At 55.0% G+C, this 22,148-nt stretch overlaps 2 protein-coding genes across 3 annotated transcripts; both read left to right on the forward strand.

Moving 5' to 3' along the window:
- The first annotated feature begins 1,599 nt into the window (after positions 1–1,599).
- On the forward strand, positions 1,600–13,691 carry KCNK4 (potassium two pore domain channel subfamily K member 4). 2 transcript variants are annotated; one of them, XM_006129654.5, is made up of 7 exons: positions 1,600–1,741; positions 3,779–4,104; positions 5,387–5,507; positions 5,667–5,827; positions 7,062–7,248; positions 11,245–11,384; positions 12,368–13,691. In XM_006129654.5, the coding sequence occupies exons 2-7, from the start codon at positions 3,916–3,918 to the stop codon at positions 12,833–12,835; spliced, it is 1,266 nt and encodes a 421-aa protein (XP_006129716.3). In that variant the 5' UTR covers positions 1,600–1,741; positions 3,779–3,915; the 3' UTR covers positions 12,836–13,691. The 2 variants fall into 2 exon arrangements, with proteins under 2 accessions (XP_006129716.3, XP_075795167.2); XM_075939052.2 differs by lacking the exon at positions 1,600–1,741 and adding an exon at positions 2,066–2,384.
- A 427-nt stretch (positions 13,692–14,118) lies between these two features.
- Positions 14,119–21,399, forward strand: CATSPERZ (catsper channel auxiliary subunit zeta). Its single transcript, XM_089781172.1, has 10 exons — positions 14,119–14,273; positions 14,968–15,014; positions 16,682–16,724; positions 17,012–17,058; positions 17,916–17,973; positions 18,168–18,246; positions 18,449–18,540; positions 19,048–19,101; positions 19,713–19,779; positions 20,646–21,399. The coding sequence occupies exons 2-10, from the start codon at positions 14,998–15,000 to the stop codon at positions 20,909–20,911; spliced, it is 723 nt and encodes a 240-aa protein (XP_089637298.1). The 5' UTR covers positions 14,119–14,273; positions 14,968–14,997; the 3' UTR covers positions 20,912–21,399.
- The last annotated feature ends 749 nt before the right edge of the window (positions 21,400–22,148 follow it).

The raw sequence follows: 22,148 nt of genomic DNA on the forward strand, positions 1-22,148 counted from the left end.
ACCCCTCCCCATTCTGCAGGGGGGAACAAGCACAGAGAGGGGATGTGGAGCAGCTGAGAATGGAACCTAGGAGTCCTGCCACCTCCAGTGTTGGGAGAGTTTGGGGGTTGCACTAACCTAGGGAATTCCTACTGTTGGGGGAAGTTCTTGGGGGTTGCACCAACCCAGGGAATCCCCAGCAAGGGGAACCCCTTCATCCCCCAAAAAATCAAGCTGAACTTAGAATCCTTTGGCAAAGGGATGTATCTCTACTTCTGTCCCCCTGGGTACCTTGTGCTGGTACCAGCCTGTCCCTTCTCCGTGCACTGCCCTCCTCTATACTCTCCCTCCCAAAGGGTTAACAGACCCCCCCCCCACACACACACACACTCTGCAGTTCCTGCAGCCTGAGGCACTGGCTGTGTCTGGGTGGAGCAGGGAAGGCTCCTGGCAGCTCAGGGGCTAACAGGGTGGAGGGGGAGAGGAAGGCAGGCCAACAGCTGCCCCACGGGATGGAGGGGAGGGAGGGCGGGGGCGGGTGTGGCAGTGAGGGAGGAGGCTGCACCTGTCTGCAGGATCCCAGTACAGGGAGGAGCCGGTGGTGCTGCTGCTGCTTCTGCTGCTGCTGCTAGTGAGTGAGTGAGTGAATGATACAGGGAGTGGGGGGGATGCTGGGGCGGGTACCACTCCATCCATCCATCCATCCATCACCTTCCCCCGGAACTCTGGGCCCCAATGCCCACACTGGGCAGGGAGATAGGGGGCAGCTGGGTTGGACAGCAGTAGTTTAATCTGTCAGATGTGTGAGAGACACGGTGTGTGTCTCACTACTGTATGTGAGGTTGTGTGTGTGTGTGTGTGTGTGTGTGAGAGAGAGAGATCCTGTGTGATGTGTCACACAGTCTGTATGAGAGACAGACATAGGGATGTGTGTGACCGGGTATGTGAGCGTTTATGTGATACAATGTGTGACTGTGTGAAAGAGTCCATGTATGGGGGACAGATTTGGGTATGTGTGTGAGAAGGGGTGTAACTGTGTTTGAGAATGTACGACTATGTGAGAGTCCATGTATTATGGGAGTCACAAGGGGATGTGTCTGAGATGGGGTGTGACTTTGTATATGTGTGTGATACAGTGGGTGACGGAATGTGGGAGACAGGCTATGTCTGAGACAAATACAGGTATCTGTGTGTGTGTGACAGAGAGAGAGATGGGTGTGACTGTGATACAATGTGACATGGGGTGTATGAGAGGCACTGTGTGTGTGTGTGTGTGTGTGTGTGAGAGAGAGAGAGAGAGACTCCCTGCAGGCGACAACGAACCCAGCTCTGGGCGAGACTGTGTGTGTGTGTGTGTACGTACAGCTCAGGGGGCAGTGCACAGCGCCCCCTGCTGGCAGAGGCCAGGCTGGCGTAGCCGGGAGCTTCCCTTGCCGCTGGCTCCTGCCCCGCTCCCTCCACCCCCTCTGCTGGGAGAGGCCGGGCTAGCAGGCTGGGCAGGGTGCTGGCTGGCAGCCCCTGTGCAGTGCCAAGCCTGCGGTGGCGGCATCAGGGTCTGGCGGGGCAGAGCTAATTGAAAGACTCCCGTTAATTGGGCTCCGGCTGACAGGTTGAGTGGGGGAGGGTTGGCTCGGAGCCAGCTGTGCACCAAGCAGCTCCCCCCCTCACCCAACAGGGACTGGGAGGGGCCGGGAGACTCAGCCCCCCTCCGTCGCTCCCTGGAGCCCAGCTACTGTAGGATCTGGCTCCGCATGGCACCCAGGTGAGTGAATGGGGCAGCCTGTCCCCAGAGTGGAGAGGGGAGCCCCCGCACCCTCTGCAATGGGGGTGATTCCCCCCGTCAGGGATCCCCACGACTGAGGTTAACTCCCCCAAGATTCCCCCCTGGGATCCGTAGGATTGGGATTATCCTCCCCCGACTCACCGTCCGACCCTCGGGCGCTGGAGCTAACACCTCCCTCTGTGGGGCCCAGCTACCCCCAGTGCCCCTCCCCCCGCCTCCGTGGCAGCTGAGCACACTCCAGGCTCCTGCCCCTTTAAGCTCGGCTCCTCCAGCTACAGCATCTCCTGACAGCAGCCCCGACCGGCGCCGTGTCCCTCCCCACCCAGCCGCGCTCCAGCCTCCGCAGCCCCTGCCCGACGGGTGCTCACTGCGCGCGCTGCTGCCCAGCTCCGGGACGGCCGGGGCTGGCAGACCCCCCCCCCCCCCGCTCCTTGGCCGCCCCGCCTGTCCGTGGGGGAGCGGGGCCGCGGAGCCTGCGGGGGGGGGGGGAGGGCGGCACTGGGCAGAGGTTCCGGCTCCCAGAGGCGCTGGGGGGATCCCGAGCGGGGCAGAGCCGGGTGCGGTGCTTGGTGCACAGCTGCCCAATCCGCCTTCTCGCTGCTCTGCTGCCGAGCCCCGCAAGGTATGGAGCGCGGGGGGGCAGGGGATCTCGGCGTGACGCGCTCACTCCCCGTCACCCCCTTGCAATGAGCAACCTGCCCCCGGGCACCGCTGGGCGGGGGGGGGGGGGGTTAGCGAGGGGAAGGAGGGTGTATCTCCTCACCCGCAGTGAGGTACCTCAGCTCTGGAGCAGCATGGGTATTGGGGAACTGGGGGGGGGGTGGGAAAACGGGCGTGTCATCCCTCTGCTCCCTCTGCCGTTCCAAGCACCATGGGGTAGGTGTGGGGGGGGGGGGAGGCTGGAGGCTCTGTGTAGTGGGGGTTGTTGGAGGAGGATGGCTGATGGGTGGTCTCCCCAGAAGTGAGCCGCCCCCAGCCATCTTCTGGGACACAGCGCATGGTACTGGGGTGGGAGGGATGTCTGTGCAGTGGGGGATTTGGGCAGTTGGCCGAGGATTTTTCTTTGGACACTCTTGCGTCTGTTCCCCACAGAGAGTTAAACCCGGAGTCCCCTGTGCATGGGGCATTGGGGATATGCAGATGCAATGGTTGTCTCTATGCATTAGGGACTTGGGGGGGTGTTGGCATCTCGCCATAGGCCTCCCATCTCTCCCTCCCGCCCCCGCAGAGAGAGACTGCCCCAAAGCACCATGGGCTACTGGGTGTGGTGTAATGGGCTGGGGGTTTATTGGGGGGGGATATGGGGGCATATCAGTGTGGGAGCTATGAGTGGCATTGGGTATGTAGTAGGATTACAGGAGGTGTGGATGTGGTATATCAGGGTAGAGGCTCGGAGGGTCTTTAAGCAGTAGAAGTTACAGGGGTATGAGAGAAGCGTATCAGAGTGGAAACTATGGGGGTGTCTGTGCAGTGGAGATTGGGGTATGGGTAGGAGATATTGGGGGAAGCCATTTGGGTATCAGGTGTAATGGGGGTCTCTGTGCAGTGTGGGTTGTTGGGGGTATGAGTGAGACTATAGGGGTATCAGGGATGCAATGGGATCTCTCTGCAGTGGAAGTTATTGGGGTATGTGTGGGGAGCTGAGAGTGGGATGTAATGGAGGGTTGTAATGGAGGGTTTCTGCACGGAGGGTGAGACATTTATGGGTGGGGCAGAATGGGGGGCTATGGATAATATTGTGGTATAATGGGTCTCTCTGAAATGGGGGATATTGGGTTATGGGTGAAGTGTATTGGGATGGGACATGGGTGGTATCAGATGTAATGGGGGTCTCTATGTAGAGGGGCATGAGTGTGGCATTTCAGGGTGAGAGCTGGGGGTCCCTATGCAGTGGAGGCTTGTGTATTGGGATGGGGGTGTTATTAGGGTGTAGTTGGGGTCTCTGTAGTGGGTTATTGGGGTATGGATGATATTGGGGTGGCCTCCTGCATACTCACCCTTGTCTCCTCCCAACAGTGAGCTTTCCCCTGACCTCTGCAGCCCCCCATGCTGCCGAGAACCATGGAACACTGCCTGTCTGCTACCCATCTAAGGAGTCAATACTGAGTGGGGTGGAGGTGGAGCAGGAACCCCATAGTGGGCGGACCAGCGTGATGCGACGGACTACGGTCCTGGCTCTGCTGGCCGTGGTGCTGGCCTACCTGGTGAGCGGTGCCTTCATCTTCCGCCTGCTGGAACAGCCCCATGAAAGCCACCAGCAGGAGGCTCTGCAGGCTGCCCGTGAGCAGTTCCTACAGAGATACCGCTGTGTGCCCAGCCAGGAGCTGGACCAACTCATCCTGGTGAGATGGTGGGAGAGGGGCATGGAAGGGACAGGTCTGGGGAGTGGATGAGGTGGGATGGATAGACATGGAGGAGGCAGGTGTGGGGAGTGGATGGGGAAAGGATGGGTTAATGAGTATGGAGGGGGAAGTTTGGGGGTGTATAGACATGGAGGGGAGAGGTGGATGGGCAAGGAGGGGGCAGGTGTGGGGAAAAGAATGAGGATGGAGTGAGGTAGATGAGCATGGAGGGGGCAGGTACAGGGGTGTATGGGGCAGGTGGATTGGCATGGAGGGGGCAGGTGTAGGGAAATAGATGGATATGGAGTGGGATGGAGGGAGCAGATGTAGGGGAATGGATGGGTGTGGGTGGGGATGGAGTGGGACATGGGAGAGAGATGGGGCAGGATAGCAGGCATGGCGGGGGGGGAGGGGGAATGAGAAATGCTATGGCCAGCACTAAACGTCCCCTCTACCTCAACTACAGCACTGCAAGTTCCTTGAGCGAAAGAGGCTCTCATGGGCTCAGGGATGTTGCAGACCCTCCAGTTTTTTCCTAAAATCCCCAACAATTAATTGTGTCTCACCAGTCCATACATTAATTTTTCCTCTGGCCTCCCACATCTTCCCCCCTGCTCTTGCAGTTCCAGGGGCTTATCACCCTCTCTCAGTCCAGGGAGGGCAGAGCTGGAGCAGGGAGCAAGTCTGCTCTAAATTGCTGGGCTCTTTCTCCTCTCCCCCTGGGAAAATGCCGTCCCCTACTCCTTCTCTCCCCGCCAATCTGATATCTCCTGTGGGGGAGGGAGAGCATTGCTTATCTCCTGTGGCAGCCCTGATTGGCTGAGGTAGAGAAAGTGGGAGATGGACAGCCGATCAGAGGGGCTTTTCACCCTCACCCAAGGGAGAGGCTGAAAAATACCTAAGATTGTCCAAAATCAGAGTAGTCAATGGTGGGGAGGGGATGGTTGTGAAGGGTAGATGGGGGATGGGGAGCGGCAGTGCTAGAATCATAAGAGGAGCGTGGGGACTGGTGTCACTGGGATGGGGCAGAAGCAGATGTGGGCCGGGATGATTTGGGGCACAATGGGGTGGAGTGAGGCTGATAGCAGGTTTTGGGGGAGATGAGAGGAAGGGGAAAGAGTCAAGTGTCTGGAACAACAGCCATGGGGCAGTCAGGAAAGGGTTGGCAAGTGAGTACTGGGAAAGCCAAATTCAGAGCTAGGGATTTGGGGAGGATACAGCAGGAACTGGTATTGTGTGCCCCCATCAAGCACTGGCATTAACCCCTTCTCATCTCCCTCAGCATGTCAGAGATGCCATGGGGGCTGGTGCTGACCCCACAGCCAACAGCACCAATGGCACCAGCACCAACTGGGACATGGGTAGCGCCTTCTTCTTCGCTGGCACCATCATCACCACCATCGGTACTGGCCCGTGGGGGTGGGGGGTGTACTCTGTGGGTAGGATTGAGGGCAGAGCTGGGGAGCGGGGTTCAAGGTTGCGATAGCAGGGAGCTGCAGTTCAGGATTAAGGGGCATCAGTTTTGCTCCCTCTTTGCTGACTCTGTGCCCCCCCCCCCCCAGGATTCGGTAATATATCCCCCAAGACAGAGGGGGGACGTCTCTTCTGCATCTTCTACGCTCTGGTTGGGATCCCACTCTTCGGGATGCTGCTGGCTGGGGTGGGTGACCACCTGGGCTTCTCACTGCGCCAGGCCATTGGCAAGGTGGAGGACATCTTCCTGGTGAGTGCCCTCCATGTCCTGCCCTCTGGCCCCCACAGAGTCAGCTCCAGGGCCCCAGTGCTTCCCCTGCTCCAACTCATCATGTCCAGCAGCTACAGTGTCTCCTGCAGTCCCCCAGCAGTTCCCTACATGCCCCTCTACCCACTCTCCACGCTCTGTGCAGAGCAGGTGTGCAGCAGAGGAGAGGTCAGACATTAGTGGGATGGGGAGCCTGGATCTGCCCCCTTCATTAGGTCTCTCCTATTTGTGGGGACAGCTTGGTTGGGGGCAATAGTCCTGGGGTGCTTTCCAGTCTGTTTCCTCTCTCACACCCAATGCGGGAGTCCTTTCCTCATCATTGTGTGTTAGAATTCCCCTTCTGGGAAGGGTGACCTACTTCAAGATGCAGAAAACCAGCTTCTGGCCACCCTGCCATGTGACAAATTAGAGCCCCTGGCCATCACCCCAACAAAGTCTGGCCCACTGGTCATATCACCACCTACAACAAAGCCTGGCTCACTGGTTATATCACCAGTACCCACCACTACCACCAAAATGTGGCCCATTGGCCACATCATCACCACCACCACCACCAAAAACTGGTTCACGAACCACACCACCACCACCAACAAAACCTGTCCCATAGGCCATGTCACCAATATTACCACCTACAACCAAACCTGTACCACTGGCCACTTCTCCAACCTTACCATCACCAAAACCCGCTCCACTGGCCAAATCACCAGCACTGCCATCAGAACCTGGCCACTGGGCAGCCACACCCAACCACCCCTGTTTTGAAAAAGGGTCCTACTGCCCATTATAGGTATTACCAAAATGTGTCAGAGAACTGTTTTACAAAACAAGCAATCCCCCCATCTGTATATTTTTATCTTATTTTATCATTTTTCCTACCTCATCCTAACACAGGTCACAGTCCGAACCACACAACATGGATTGTAAAGTGCTTTCATGAGTCCCAAGTGAAAAAACACTGCACAGAAAATCCTTTACCTGGCAAAGCAGTACAAAAGCCAGCCAGGAGGCACCTCTACTGCCGGGGGCTATGTGAGGGAGCAAAGAATTTTTGTTGGGGAGGAAGCAGTGTATGTGTGGGGTTTCCCCTTTTGGAGGTTGGTGCGTGTGTGGTGGTGGATCCGCTCTTTGGGGTCAGAATATGCATGGGGGTCTGGGGTGGTCTGTGAGAAGGGGGCTTTCCCTTGGTCCTCCCCCAATACTGTCTCCTTCCCCCTAGAAATGGCAGGTGAGTCCCACCATTGTGCGGGTTCTCTCAGCCCTGCTCTTCATCCTCATTGGTTGCATCCTCTTTGTCACCATCCCCACCATGGTGTTCCAGCGAGTGGAGGGCTGGACCCTGCTGGAGTCCATTTACTTTGTGGTCATCACCCTGACAACCATTGGCTTTGGGGACTATGTGGCAGGTAGGTATGGGGGGGGGGGTCTACTTTGGGGAGGTGGGAGCAATATGGGGGCTCAACAGAAGCAGGGCTCCATGGAGGACAAGGGAAGGGGAGAGGGAGTCCAGTGGAGGGTGGTAGTGTGAGACACCCACTGTGGGAAGTGTAGGGTGTGGTCCACAGGGAAGGTGCGGGGTAGGGGGGTGTCCTAAGTGGCATAGAGGATGTGGTCTGGGAGCTAATTATATAGCAGGACTGTTCAGTAATAGTGACCACAAAGTAATTAAATGTAGCATCTCTGTAGGGAGATAATACCAAAAAAATAATAAAATCCCAGCATAGTAACATTTAGCTTTAAAAAGGGAAGCAACACAAAAATGAGGACTCTTGTGAGACAAAATTTAAAAAGAGCAATCACAAGAGTGATTGCCTGCAAGCAGCATGGGAACTATTTAACCCCCCCTATCACAGACTCATAGTAAATGTATACCATGGACCAGAAGAGATAATATGAGGACCAAAAGAACATCACTATGGCCAAACAGCAGAGTAATGGAGGCTGTTAGAGGAAGGAACCTTTAATCTTTGGAAGTCACATTCCAATGAGGATAAGAGGAAGGTGCACAAACTCAGGCAGATTAAGGGTACACGTGTGTAAATTTGACTGACTCAGGTCATTGGCACGTGGGATTGAACCTGGGGGGTTAAAGCTAGGTGCTTTTACCACATATGCTAGAAGCCTCCTGGCTTTTAGCTAAGGCTACAGGGCAGATTTCATTCTTCCTTTCTCAGTGTATGTCTACACTACAGAGGGTATTTTTGAAAAATAGCCGTTTTTCTGAAAAAAACCGTCAATTATGTCCACACTGCAATCACATTCTTCTGAAAGAAAATCGAAAGAACAGGGGGGTTTTTCTGACACTGGTAACTCTCATTCTATGAGGAAGAAGCCTTTTTCTGAAAGAGCTCTTTCGGAAAAAGGCGTGTGTGGACGGGGAAGAGGGAGTTCTTTCGAAAGAAGAGGAAAGAGGAAAAAGCACGGGTGCCTTGGTGGCCACTCCGTCCATAGTAATCACAGCGGAAATGCGAGATAGCATCCATTCAGTGTGGATGCTATCTTTCGGAAAAGCAGATCGCTTTTTCAATGTGGATGCTCTCTTTCAGAAGAAGTTTTTCTGGATGATCTCTTCTGAAAGAAGCCTGCAGTCTAGACATAGCCTCAGGGTTACATATTTCCCTTAACCAAGGAAAGTGCATCTTGAGCTTCAGAGACTTCCAAGCAGTTCAACCACCATTAACCCCCCACTTGTAAAACTGACAGACCCAGGTCTTCAGCGGGTGAGATTGAACCTGGGACCTTTGTGCCTCTACCACATGTGCTTAAAGCCAACTCGCCCAGTCTCAGTGGTCTCACTGCCTCTGGGTTACACATGCAATACAACAGGCCAAGACAGAACTTGAGAAGCAACTTGCTGAAGACACAGAACCTAACAGTAAGAATTGTTAAAAGTACATCGGAAGCAGGAAGCCGGCCAAACAGGCAGTGGGGCCAGACCACAGAGGTGTTTAAAGGAGCACTCAAGGAAGAGAAGGCCATTGCAGAGAAGTTAAGTGGATTCTTTTCATTAGTCTTCACTCCAGAGGATGTGGGGGAGATGCCTCTCTCAGAGCTGTTCTTTTTGGGTGGTGCATCTGAAGTACAGTTACACAGCTGTGCCAGTAGAAGAGATTTTAGAACAAATTGATAAATAAACAGTAATCAGTCACTAGGGCCAGATGGCGTTCACCCAAGAGCTCTGGAGGAACTCAAACGTGAGATGGCAGAACTACTAGCTGTGATAGGTAATTTGTCATGGAAACAAGCCTCTCTATCAGATGGCTGGAGAATAGCTTAATGGAATGCAGATTTAAAAAAAAAAAAGGCTCCAGAGATGATCCTGGCAGGATCAGTGACCCTAACTTAAACACTGGGCAAACTGGTAGAAACTATAGTACTAAAACACCCAGAATTCTCAAGCTCTTAGATAAACACATTTTGCTGGAGAAGAGTCATGGCAAATTTTGTAAAAGGAAGTTGTGGCTCATGAATCTAAGATTTTTTTGAGGGGGTTCACCAGGTATGTGGGTGATTTAGTTGATATTGTGTTCTAGGACTTTCAGAAAGTCTTTGACGAGGTCTCTTCCCAAAGGGTCTTAAATAAAAAGGAGACGTGTTAGGAGGGATCAGTAACTGGTTGAAAGATAGGAAACAAAGGTAGGAATAAATTATCAGTTTTCAGAAAGGGGAGAGGAAAATAGTGGGGTCCCCCGAGGATTTGTACTGGGACTTGTCCTGTTCAACATATTCTCTAATGATCTGGAAAAGGGAGTGAACAGTGACATGGCAAAGTTTGTAGATGACACAAAAATTACTTAAGATAATTGAGTCCAAAGTAGACTGCAGAGTTACAAAGGGATCTCACAAAACTGCATGAGTGAGCCACAAAATGGGAGATGAAGTTCAGTGTTGATAAGTGCAAAGTGACACACACTGCAAAAAATAATCCTAGCTATGCATACCAAATGATGAGGTCTAAAATAGATGTTGCCACTCAAGAATGAGATCTTGGAGTTATTGTGAGTAGTTCTCTGAAAATTTCGGCTCAGTGTGCTGCAATGGTCAAAAAGGCTAGCAGAATGCTAGGAACCATTAGGAGAAAATGAGGCAGAAAACATAATAATGATGCTATATAAATCCATGGTGCACCCACACCTTGAATGTTGTATCCAGTTGTGGTTGCCCCATCTTAAAAGGGGGATACAGTGGAACTGGAAGAAGTTCAGAAAAGGACAATGGAAATGGTCAAAGGTACCAGGGGTGACAAGTGGAGTGGGGATGAAGAGTCATGTGCCCCCAAATGCCGTGGGGGAAGAAGCAAGAGGCCAGCAGCCAGTTGGGGCCAGAGCCTCTGGGTGGCCCAGGTGACTAGCTGGGATCAGCCCCACCCCTGCACTCATTGGCGACGGCAGGAAGCAGCGTGACCTGGCTCTAGCCCACTCTGCTCTCCCACTCCCAGTCATGTTGCTTGGGGGAAGAGACAGAACTGCCCTCCCATCCTCACCGGTGGCAGGAAGTAGAACGATGTGGCTGGGAGTGGAGTGGACAGGCTGGGGCTGGGTTGCACCACTTCCCACCACTGTTGAATATAGAGGAGGGGAGCTACCCCTGCTGTACACCAGGCCCCCCAGTAGTTCCCCTGGCCCTGCACCCTCCTAGAGACAGCCCTCACCCAGGCTAGGGATGGCATGGGGAGAAGTCACATGGGGGTGCTCATGTGGCTGGTGCCCCCACTTGTGTCCCTCCTCAGCAGTCACCTATGAAGGGTACAGAGTAACTTCCATACAAGGAGAGACTAAAAAGATTGGGGCTTTTCATCTTAGACAATGAAGGATGGGGGGGATATGATAGCGGTCTACGGAATCAGGAACGGTGGAGAAAAAGTGACTAGAGAAGTGTTATTTACCCTTTCACACAGTACAAAAACCAGGAATCACTCATTGAAATGAATGGGGAGCAAGTTTAATGCAATCAAGAGGAAATGACTTCAGTCAATGCACAAACCGCCATGAGATATTGTGAAGGCCAAAAGTATAACGGGGGTAAACAAGGGAGACTAGGTCACCACTGGCTATTGGCCAAGATGATGAGGGATGCTCAGGGTGACCGTAACCCTCCAGAAACCAGAAGGCAGGGAGAAAGATGGGCGGATCTCTCCAAGTTACCCTGTTCTGTATGCTCTCCCTGAAGCTCTGTAGGGGCTGTTTCTAGAAGACCAGATACTGGACTAGACTGCCCATTGGCAATTCTTATGTGACTGGGGGGCCTGATATGGGGACAGAAGAGAGGGGGTGGCAGAGGGAAGCAGGTGGAAAGCAGCTAACAGGAGGACTGGGCCAGTGCAGTTATGGGGAAGGGAAGGCACAGGCGTAGTTAGGTGGTTGTGTGTGCTGGAGGCAGTGTCTTAGCATCTCCCTTCCCAGGTGATGGTGTGGGGGACAAACACCCCTGGTACAAGCCTCTGGTCTGGTTCTGGATCCTGCTGGGCCTGGCCTACTTTGCTTCCATCCTCACCATGATTGGCAACTGGCTGCGGGTGCTGTCCCGGCGCACACGGGCTGAGGTGGGTACCCCCTACAGCCACTCCACATCTCTAATCCCCTCACTTCCCCTCTACCCCGCAAATCCTGTTATTGCCCCCGTCCTGTCCCTCACCCTCCCATGGAACCCCACTAGTCTGCCCCATGCCCCCCACTCCTCCATCCTCTCGAACCCCTACTTTCATCCATTGTTCCCTGCCAACCCCTTCAGAGCCCCCACTGCTTCCTACTTTAACCCCTCCAACTTCCCCTTATGGAGCTCCCCACTATCTTGCCCCATTCATTCCCCCTCACTGCCTTCCCTTTGCATCACCCACATGGACTTCCCACTGCCTCCTCCTGTCCCCCACAGATCTCCCATCCCCCCCACCTGTCTCTCCCCCTCATGGTTCCCACTCTACCGCTCCAACTCCACACAGACTCCCATTGTCCCCTGCCCCGCTCCCCTCTTCATGCTTCCTCAGACTGCATCTCCCCATGGTGTCCCCACCCCATCCCTATGTCTCCCCATGACCACACAACTGGCTGTGAGCATTGTCCCTGGGTAAGTTCACCACTACAGACCCTTTGCAACCATCACCCCCTTCAGCCCCAAAGGACCCCCATTGACAAATTGTTGTGGATGCTGACCTGACATGTGGGTTGAGATAGGGCCTCCCCACTCCCCAGCTGACTGCTCCCAGAGTCCCTGCATCCTCCAGTAGACTCCATCACTGCTCCACTCCACCTTCACGAGATACACCTGCTGGCGGGTACAGGCCTTGTGCCCACAGGCCATATACTCTCTGCTGCACTCACACCCTAGCATGCACACCACTCCCGCACCCTCCATACATATATCCCAGCCTGATAAGCCCTAATCCATCAGAATATGTGTGTGGGGAAGGGGACATGTCAGTGGGAAGGGAAGGGGTGGAGGAGTAAGTCTGTGGAGGGTCAGGGTGTAAGTGGAGGAGGGTCAGTGGAAGAGCTTTCAGGGGTTCCCTGATTCTCCTTCTCCCTGCAGATGGGAGGCCTCACTGCACAGGCTGCCAACTGGACAGGCAATGTGACGGCCCAGCTGCGGGTGACGGGCATGGGGCTGCCTGAGAAGCTTCAGAAGGTGGGGACGCTGAAGGGACACCCGCCTTCCCCGGCGCCCCTGGAACTGCCATCTGCCACGTCTTCACCACCACCTCCCTTGCCGCACCCAGAGCCCTCCTCTCCCAGCACTGCCCTGCAGGTGGCACAGCTCAATGCCCGCAACATGGCCACCTCAGCGGGGGCTCTCCGCCCTATAGACTATGTGGGGGAGAACTTGGCCTTCATTGATGAGAGCTCTGACACCCAGAGCGAGGTGCCTAGTGATGGGGGGCTGCAGGCCAAGCGCCCCCGCCGACTCCGCCGCCTGCGTACCCGCCACACCCATGGCCAGCCCCCTGGTCTGCCCATGGACCTGCTGAGCCGCACCCGCCACAAGGGTGAAGCGGTCTAGAGGGGAGTAGAGCAACCTCAACACAGAGACTGTCCCCCGCAGCATGGTGCTAGCCAGGCTCCCAACAATACAGAGACTACCCCGCCACTGTCAGCTGGACCTACCTGGCATGGAGACATCCTGTCCCCCATGGTACCACCTAGGCCCCCTAACACAGATCCCCAATCCGTCCTGGTACCAACTGGACCACCCAGCATGGAGACAGCCCATCCCTGTGATGCCAACTGCCAACCCAGCACTGAGACTGCCCCCCAGAACCAGCTGAGCATCCCTGGCACAGGGACACCCCATCCTCAGTGGTATCACCTGACCTCCTTTCAAGGAGCTAACTGTTCCTCTGCAGCCAAGCCCTATGAAGGCATTTGTCCCTGTGCCCTTCCTGGTACCAGGAACCCCTCCAATACAGGCAACCCCGCTGCACACAGACACTTAGTGCCCCCAGCTCAGAGACTAACTCCCTCCCCTGAAATGTCTGGGAGCAGCTCTTGGGGACACCCTCATTCCCCCAAATCTGTGCCTCATTTGCCTTGCAGGCTGCGTCCTTAACCCACCTAAAAGGGGGAGAGATCAAACTGCCAAACGATATTCTGAACCTCCAACTCCTGCAGGGTGACCCTTGCCCAAATCATCCCCTACACTCAGAGTAGGGAGGAGTTTATTAAATGTAGCAAGGGGTTATGCTGTTCCCTGCTACCTCCCTCCTTGGTGTATGTGTCTGTCTGTCCCACTGTCCCACTGTGTATGTGTCTGTCCTGCCTCCTCCCCAAAACACACACACGTGCCTGTTTGATTCTGTTCGATGGATGATTTTTTGTTTGTTTTTTATTTTCCAGATTAAACCAAACTCTGAATGAGAGACACTGCATCTCTGTCTGTCCAGGGTGTGGGTGGCTGGCACAGCGCCTCAGGGGTGGGGGGCTCAGGAAGTACCAGCTCAGGAGGGGTGGGGGTGGGGTGTATGGCAGGAGTGCCAGGGAGTGCAAAGACAAGGGGCTGTGAGGGTGTGATGTGGGACAGGAAGTAGGAGAGGGAGCAATGCAGAAGGGCTGCTGGGTATGGAAGTAGGTGGAGCATGTTGGAGATAGAGCTTCAGAGTGGGGAGTTCACCCCTCCAAGTGTGTCCTCCACCCCCAGGGACATGTGCAAGGCATGGTGTGGGGGATTAGGAATCTTGGGGGGCAGGTCTCCTCCTCCCTTAGTTCTGCTGGAGCAAGTGAGGGATTCTGTGGTCCATGGGGTGGGGATGGGGCTGTTGCCCAGCAGGGTTCTTCTGTTGCCATGGTATCACCTCAGGGCACCACTGGGGCCTGGTCTGTATGAGATGTCTGTGAGTGCATCCCTTCCTTGTGAGGTGCATGGGCATTGGGGTCTCTAACCTCACCCAGGCCTCAGCTTCACTCTGTGCCCCATAATGAATGGGTGAGGGGGGCAAAAATAGGTAGGGTTCTGATGAGAGATGGAGGAGTGGAGGAGGGCAGAGGTGGGTGGGTTTGGCGGGTTAGCAGGGTGTGTGGAGGGGTAGGCAGATGGCAGGGTGACTGAGATGCCAGGGGCATGAAGGATGTGGGGGCTCAGTGGGAGTGCTGGGATGGGGATGATTGGGTACCAATGGCATGGAATGGTTGGTATTAAACAGGAGGCTTGGGTGGGGACCACTGACTCTGACATTCTCCCTTCCCCCTAGTGCCTCAGGCATTGAGCTCACCCAGCTCCCTGTGGTATCACAGAGGGTAGAGATGACTATAAGCAAAGCAGGTAACAGGGTATTTGAGGTGACCTGTCCCATATCCCTTTGGGTGGATGGGGGATGAAAGATGCAATATGGATAGGAAGACATCAGGAGAATCTGTCTCAGTTCTGGAGGGGCCCTGTCAGGGCACAGAGTCCCAATTTCGGGGGGGAGGGCACATCTGGCAGCACTGGGACCTGATTCCAAAGGTAGTAATCTGGGTGCTCTGAGTTGCAACTTCAAGGAAGGTGTCTAGGGAGAACTGGGCCCCAGTTTCCAGAGGGCTGCTGGTGGCATTTGGGAGAGTGCCAGTCCTTGCACCTCATAAAGCTCTGGATAGCCCCTTCCAGCACAGGGGCTGTGAGGGAGGAGGCACCCCATTAATGGTTTGCAACCTTTGCAGGGCAAGGCAGGAGAGGCACTGGCTGGCAAGATGGATTTGCGCAGATGGTGAGAGCAGAGGATGCTGGGAATATAACCCCCAAAGGGGTGGGATACAGTGCTATGGGGTTCCCTTGGGGAGCCAGGATGGCAAATTTGTTGGACCCAGGGATTTGATCTGTTGCTGGGGGAAGGATACTTGGGAACCAAAGGTTTGCTACTCAGGAGCGATTCCTGATTAAAGTTAGTCATAATTCCGTGTGTGGATGCCCTAATTTCAGAATCATCTTGTATTATCTCAAATTATCCTAATCCAGATTAAACTAGGGCTGTCAAGTGATTAAAAAAATTAATCACAATTAATATCATGATTAAAAAAATTGTGATTAATCCTGTGTGCTACACCTCTAGAAATGTTGCGGTGACGTTTCAAAGGGGCAGAGCTGCAGAAGCCCGGGATCAGCTGGAGTCCTCAGCTGACCACAGGCTCAGTACAGCTGCCCCTTTGAAATGCAGCAGCGGCATTTCAAAAGGGCAGCACCGCAGGAGCCCGGGATCAGCTGGGGTCCCCAGCTGACCCTGGCTCTATGTCTCACTGCCCCTTGGAATCACTGCCCCGCCATTTCCAAGGGTCAGCACCGCTGAAGTCCCCAGCTGACCCTGGGCTCCATGCAGGACTGCCCCTTTGAAGCATTGCGGTGGCACTTCAAAGGGGCAGCGCAAAGCACAGCCGGGAATCAGCTGGGCACGTCAAAGGGGCAGTGCAGCATTAATGCCTGCAATTATTGCATTAAAAAAAATTAATGCGTTAATCCTGCCCTGCATTAATCGCAGGCTTTAATGCACATCAATTGACAGCCCTAGATTAAACTAATCTGAAACAAGGCACACTGCTCTTGGTTCAAATGCATCCACATAAGGCATTAATCAGGAATAGAGAATCCACTTAAATCACACCCTACCTCAATCTGCAGGAAAATTTCCATGTAGGCACAGGGGCTGCTATCCGGTAATAAATAATTCCTTATCCTGATGCATTACTGGTACAATGCTGTACAGAGGGAGACTGCTGGACTTGGTCACCATTCTTCAGCCAAGTGAAGGTGAAGAGGTAACTTGCTCCCAGTCTGGGGAACAGACCTGACAAGAGAGGTTCTTCAGTCTCACCAAGGGCCACCAACGTTGAGATCTGCCCCAGCTGAAATGGGAATTATTTCAGGGCAGCCCTGTAGCCTGTGGTGCCACAGTCAGATTGGGCAATCCCAGTGGGGTCTTAGGAGCTACAAATGTTGGCATTAGAACAAATGGGGAATAGCCTGGCCAGGAATCCACTGAGGCTGAATGTCAGAAGAAGGTTTGTGCCCACAGAAGAGGGAGGGTCTAGAACAGCCTCCTAGTGGAGGTGGGAGCAAACACGCCAACCAGCCTGAGAATGGAGCTGGGTAATTTTCCAACCAGGATTCTATAACAGCTTGACTGAAAGAGCAGAGGCAGAATTCAGTGGCCAGCAGGTTCCTTCCATGCTCCTAGGTCTCTGGATTAAGAATTTGGCTGCCCAGGCTAGGCGGCAGAAAGCGAGGCTCTGGCTGGGGATGGAAGAGGAGGCAGAAACAGAGCAGGTGGCTGCCAGCATGGCCTCTGGGCTGAGCTGGCCTTCTGTGCTGACCCCATGATGCTGGATCCCAGAGGACTAGTAAATCTGTGATGTTCCTGCTAAGCCCTGTCTTTCTCCACAGCTCTGGGCGGAGCCTCTCCCATGACCCCAGCAATGTCCAGGAGGTAGGAGATGGGACCAGGCTGCATGGAGTGGGCTTTGTTAGTGGCTCAGAGGAGCGCAATCCCGTGCAATGCCATCCCCAGATTAGGGTGAGGCTAGTACTGGAGATTCCTGTATGGTGCCAATACAGCTGTGAGGTGCTGGCAGGTTTCGTGTCACTGCACAGTGGGGGAGCGGAACAACATTGTTCCTGGGGGATCCAATACAGTGTTGGCAGAGGGACGGGGGTTCTGGAGTGTCACTGAAAGGGATGCAGCTGAGTCTGTTTTAACCCACTTGGTTGTTGCAGGTGGAGGTCTTGGAGCAGGGAGAGCAGGTGCCAGACCCTGCTGAGGGGTAAGAGTGGCCTGGTGGGCATGGCATCTGGGCCTTTCCACCTCTAGTGACTGGGACTGGAGGGACAGAGTTGAGGGAGGGGTGGGTCAGGGGGTCACAACTAGATTGGGGCATGCTCAGGAGTCAGGGATCCATGGGGGGAGCCCCATAGTGGGGGGAGTGTTGCTTTGCTATATGAGACAGAAGCAGCCTCTTCATGCTGGCTCTTTGCCAGCCCTGCTCTCCTCATTCCATTCCCCATCTCCATGCCCTGCTGGGGGTGCTGCACTTCCCATCCCCCTAGCTCCACCCCCCCAGGGGATGATGCTCCACCCATTGCAACCCTCCCAGCTCCATGCCCCCCAGGCGATGCTGCTCTCCCTATTCCATGCCTCCTCGCCCCCCCCCCCCCCCCCCCCCGCATGCTGTTCTCATACTCTGAATGGAATCTACCCCGGCCAAAAGCTTTTAGCTGATTAGTGCTAAAGGAATTTCCATTCTATGGCTCCACGACCCCTCCAGGGATGTTGCTCCCCCCCCCCCCGCCCCAAGCTCCATCCCCCCAGGGATGCTGTTCTCATGCTCCTAATGGAATCCCCTGTACACACAGAAGCTTTTAGGTGAGAGTGCTAAAGGAATTTCCACTCCATGTCTCTAGCCCTACAACCCCCTCCTCCTCCCCTCCTCCTCCCGTCTCCCCCCACCTCCAAGCACAGGCTGGAGCTGGGGGAGGGAGATATTGGTTGGATGGGCCCACAAGTCTAATCTGGGGCAGGGAGAAGGGAAAACAGGATACTGTGTTAGATGGGCCTGTTGATCTGATCCGGGGAGGGGTGGGGGATACTATCCTATCACTAGGATGCCCTCCCACTCTGCAGGTCATCCAGGGACACCTCCTCCCCACCCCACGAGGACTCAGACAGTGCCAGTGAGGAGGTAGGGAACCCTGGGGCAGGGGGATTTGGGCATCTGTCCTGCACACAACCCCACTCCAAGGAAGGGGCAGCCTGTGAGGGAGGAGGCGAGAAAGGAAATTGCCTTTTAGATGCAAGGGGAGGGGAAGGCCTGGGGATGGAGTTAGGGAGCATCTGGGATGCCCTCCACTGCTCTAAAGGGATTCCTCGTGCCAGGAACTTGTGCCTGCTGCTAAAGCCTCAGAGACCTCAGCCCATCTCACCCAGCTGATGGAGTCCCGCTCCTCTCTTGCAGGTCAGTAACAGAGGTGGGGAAGCACAGCATAAGGGGAGAGATGGGATCCCAGGGTAAACAGCCCCTGCCCCTCCCCAGAGGTGGCTGTATCTCAGAGCCAGGTGTGGGATACCTGTGTATGTGTTTGGATTTGTGGTGGGTGGGGGCTATAGACTGATCTCCCTTGCCCTGCTGGCCCCACTCAGCCACTCTGCCTCCTCAGGCAGGAGCAGTTCTATATGGACCATGGGGAATCGCATCAGCCACTGGAGACTGGCGCACCAGCGGGGTTACCACCTGGACCAGCTGACACAGGTGGGTATACCCAGACCCCTCTCGGATCTGTAGGGGTTCCCTTACATCCCTTGGGGAGGAGCTCTATTGTGTGTCAGACCCTGGGCTCAGCATTTCACCAGTAACTCTGTGCCCAGGGCTTGGCCTCTGGGCTTTAGCACCTGCTGAAGCTTCCCAGCCAGCCCCAGAGGGTTCCGCGCCTTTGCTTCTTGGCCAGGGGGATCAGCAGGGACCTAGCACAGCCTGTGCAGAGCATGCCAGTGAGTCCCATGGAATCCCTGCTAGGATGGGGAAGCCAACAGCCAAGCTTACCCCAGAGATCCTGGGAACAGGCTGGCCTGGCCCTCCCCCAGCCTCCTGCCATTCACCTCACAGCTCTCTCAGCTTTTGGAGGAAGCCCAGCACTAGGGAGCAGGGGTGAGGGCAGAGAGTATTGGGTGGTCCCAGGCAGTCAGGATGGGGGGCACAGGATGGGTATGACAGTGTTTGCTCCCCTCTCATGCTCTCTGTGCATCCTCTCTGGTCCAGGATAAATCTTACAGGCACCGAGTGAGGAAACATGAGCGGGACTGCAAAGCAGCTGTGAGTCTGCTCCCCCACCCCATGTTTTATGGACCCCACTGCTCCAGACGGCATACCCCACTCTGCCCAGACCTGAGCCTCCTCCCACCCATTTCCATCTCAGTGCACCTGCCCCCAGTCTCCCCGACCACCTCTCAGTACCCAAGCTGAGGAGTAACCCCCACAATCTCCCTGACCCCCTATGTTGCCTGTTTTCCACCCTTCATCTCCCAGCACCTTCTGACGCCCTTGAATGGGACTCCCTCCTGAGTCAGTTCCCTCATGGGATCCTTCATCAGCTCCAATGCTCCAGTTTGGGGGCCTCAGGGGGAGCCCCAGGCTGGACAGCTCTCATGTGTTCTCCACATCCACTCACAGGGAGCACACACAAACTTAACTGCCCTACTCAGCTGCTATGTAATAAGGAAGGGGCCTCTTCACGGTCCCCTCCCCCCGTCTCAGGGCGCCATTGAGAACTGAGGCTCATGATGTGCATGAGAACTTGAAAATCCCCTGAGGGAGGGTGTGGGCTGCAGGGGATCCCTTCCTCCTGGCCACTGAGCCCCCCCCTCCAGGCCAGGGCCAGGAAAGAGGGGTCACCCCCTCACAGACCAGAGTCCCTCCCACCACAGGTACCCCTACCCCTTCTGGAGCTGATGGAGGAGGAGGTCCTGGCAATCTTAACAGAGACCCTGAAAGGTGAGGTGGGCAGGGACAATGGGCAGGGGGTAAAGCTGAGGGTGTCAGCTCAGTGGGGCATGGGACCCCATCCCAGCCTGTGCTCTGTGATGCAGCAGGGTGACACCAATGCAGCATGGCAACCCAAAAGGATCACCTAGTGCAACACAACACAGCACTGTGTAACCATCCTATAGTGTGACACAACGCAGCTATGCTGTGCCAGGTGACATCCCCTGCAAGACAACCCAACCATGCTGTGCCAGGTGACATCCCCTGCAAGACAACCCAACCATGCTGTGCCAGGTGACCCCCCCCCCCAGCAACACAACACAATCATTCTGTGTGCGGTGACACCCCCTCCCAGCAACACAAGACAACCCCACTGCACTGCATAAGCCCCCTGGTCCAGCACAACACAATGCAACAACATTGCACCGCATGATCTCCGTGTGGCAATACAACAACACTATGCAGTGTGACCCCCGTAATGCAACACAACACTGTGTAGTGCAGTGACACTGTGCAGAATTCAAGTCTGTCCAACCTTCCCCCAGTTCCAAAACCCTGACTGCTGAGTGACCCCTTCCCTTGGCCAGTCTCATGTGATTGCAATGCCAACCGACTGATGGGAAACCCTGCAAAGAGCAGGCCCAAGGTTACATAAAGTTTGCCATGAACATTGGGTGGGGGTGGGAGGTAGGGAGAGAAGGTGGCTCTCTAACATGGGGCTAACCACTCACAGGGCAGGGCAGATATGATACGGTGATACAACTACTTCTGCCCGCTAGATGAAGCCCTTAAACCTACAGTGCCTTCCCCCCCAGCAGGGGCCACAGGGCAGGGGGAACTGTGAGTCAGTGTTGATCCTCAGATTTTCTTCCCAGATTACCGGCGGCATCTAGGGGCAAGGCACCCACTCACTCACCAGATGGAGCAGCGCATGGAGCAACTGAGGCAGGAGCTAAGGGCCAGGAACACTGGGTCCAGCGGGGTTGGTCAGACAGGTTCACACCTCTGTATGCCCAACCCCATGACCCCCCAAGGTCCCCTGCGCACTACTCCCTCACCCCCAATTTCTGACCTTGGTACTTCACTCACTCACACCAGTGCCCCCCCTCATGCTGACCCCATCTCTCTCCCAAACATCTGACCTTCCTCGCCCCATCCCAGAATGCACTAAGGTTTGGAACTTTGTAGACAAAATTAAAATGACTCTTGTGTTCTTTGCTCACACCCATCGCCTCCCTGAGTGCAGAACTAGGGGTGCTGCTGAGCTGCAGGGCGCAGGCTTAGGACTCAGGAGTCGCCCGCCAGCCAGTGCCAACCCTAATGTTGGAGGGCAGCTCTAGGGATGCTGCAGGGGTGGGAGGTGTTTGTTAGATGTTCTCCTGGGACCGCAGTCCCTATATAAATAACAACCCCCCCATCCCAGAGACCCCTAGACTCCCACCACAGGCTTTGTTATGAATAGGATCAGTTCCCCACACAAACACACATGGGAGTTACAGAGCTGGGTTATGAGGAAGGGGGAATGCAGGTCCAGTTGTCAGGAGACGAGGGGACATTGGGGCACCACTGATGGGCACTAGCAGAGCTGGGTGAGGAGCCTGGGGCAGAACTGAGGGGCACTAGCAGAGACAGGTGGCAGGGCTAGGATGGGAGAGCAGAAACTGCAGGGGGATGAAGGGCTGTGACGTGGGTTCCATTTCTTAGCACCCTTTCTGCCATATTTGCAAGGCTTTTAAATCCTCAGTCCTGCTCCTCCCCCCTCCCACATGCACCAAAAGCCTGCTGGGATCTCAGCAGCCTGATTCTGACATCTGTTGGCCATAAGTGGGAATGGTACCTCTGGTCCCCCAGCAACCTGTACCAGGAAGTGCTCCTCCAGGCCAGAGACTACAGAAGAGGGCTTTCAATTTGTGCCAGGAGCATAGCAGTTGCAATGGGGCTGCTAGGGAGTGGGATGAAGGGTTGTGAGCAGCCCCTAAGTGTGTGGGGGGTCCTGGTCCTCTCTCTTCTCTCATCCTTGTTCCATCATAAAGCCCTCTGCAGAGGCTAGCATTTGCTCAGATTTGAGCAGTCACTTGTGAGCTGAGTTTGTTGCTCCTTGACTCAGTCTCCTCTACCTCCCTTATCCCACAAAACCAGTAAAAATATGTCTGGGAGGGTGGCAGGATAGGACTGAAGGGCTTGGTCATGGCTGCGATAGCAAGCATCTCTGGAAATGATGGGGCCCTGATCTCAGTTGTGCGTCTGTGCAGTGCCCAGCATGCTTGGTCCCCAGCATAAGGATATTGTGATAATGTTGAAGTGGCAGGGGGAACTGTTCAAACAGCCTCACTGGAAGCAGTGTTCAGACTTGAAGCTCTCCTTCCTTCTTAGTTTTG

This window comes from Pelodiscus sinensis, chromosome 11 (assembly GCF_052426305.1).
Source record: "Pelodiscus sinensis isolate ZL-2025 chromosome 11, ASM5242630v1, whole genome shotgun sequence".
Lineage (NCBI taxonomy): Eukaryota > Metazoa > Chordata > Testudines > Trionychidae > Pelodiscus > Pelodiscus sinensis.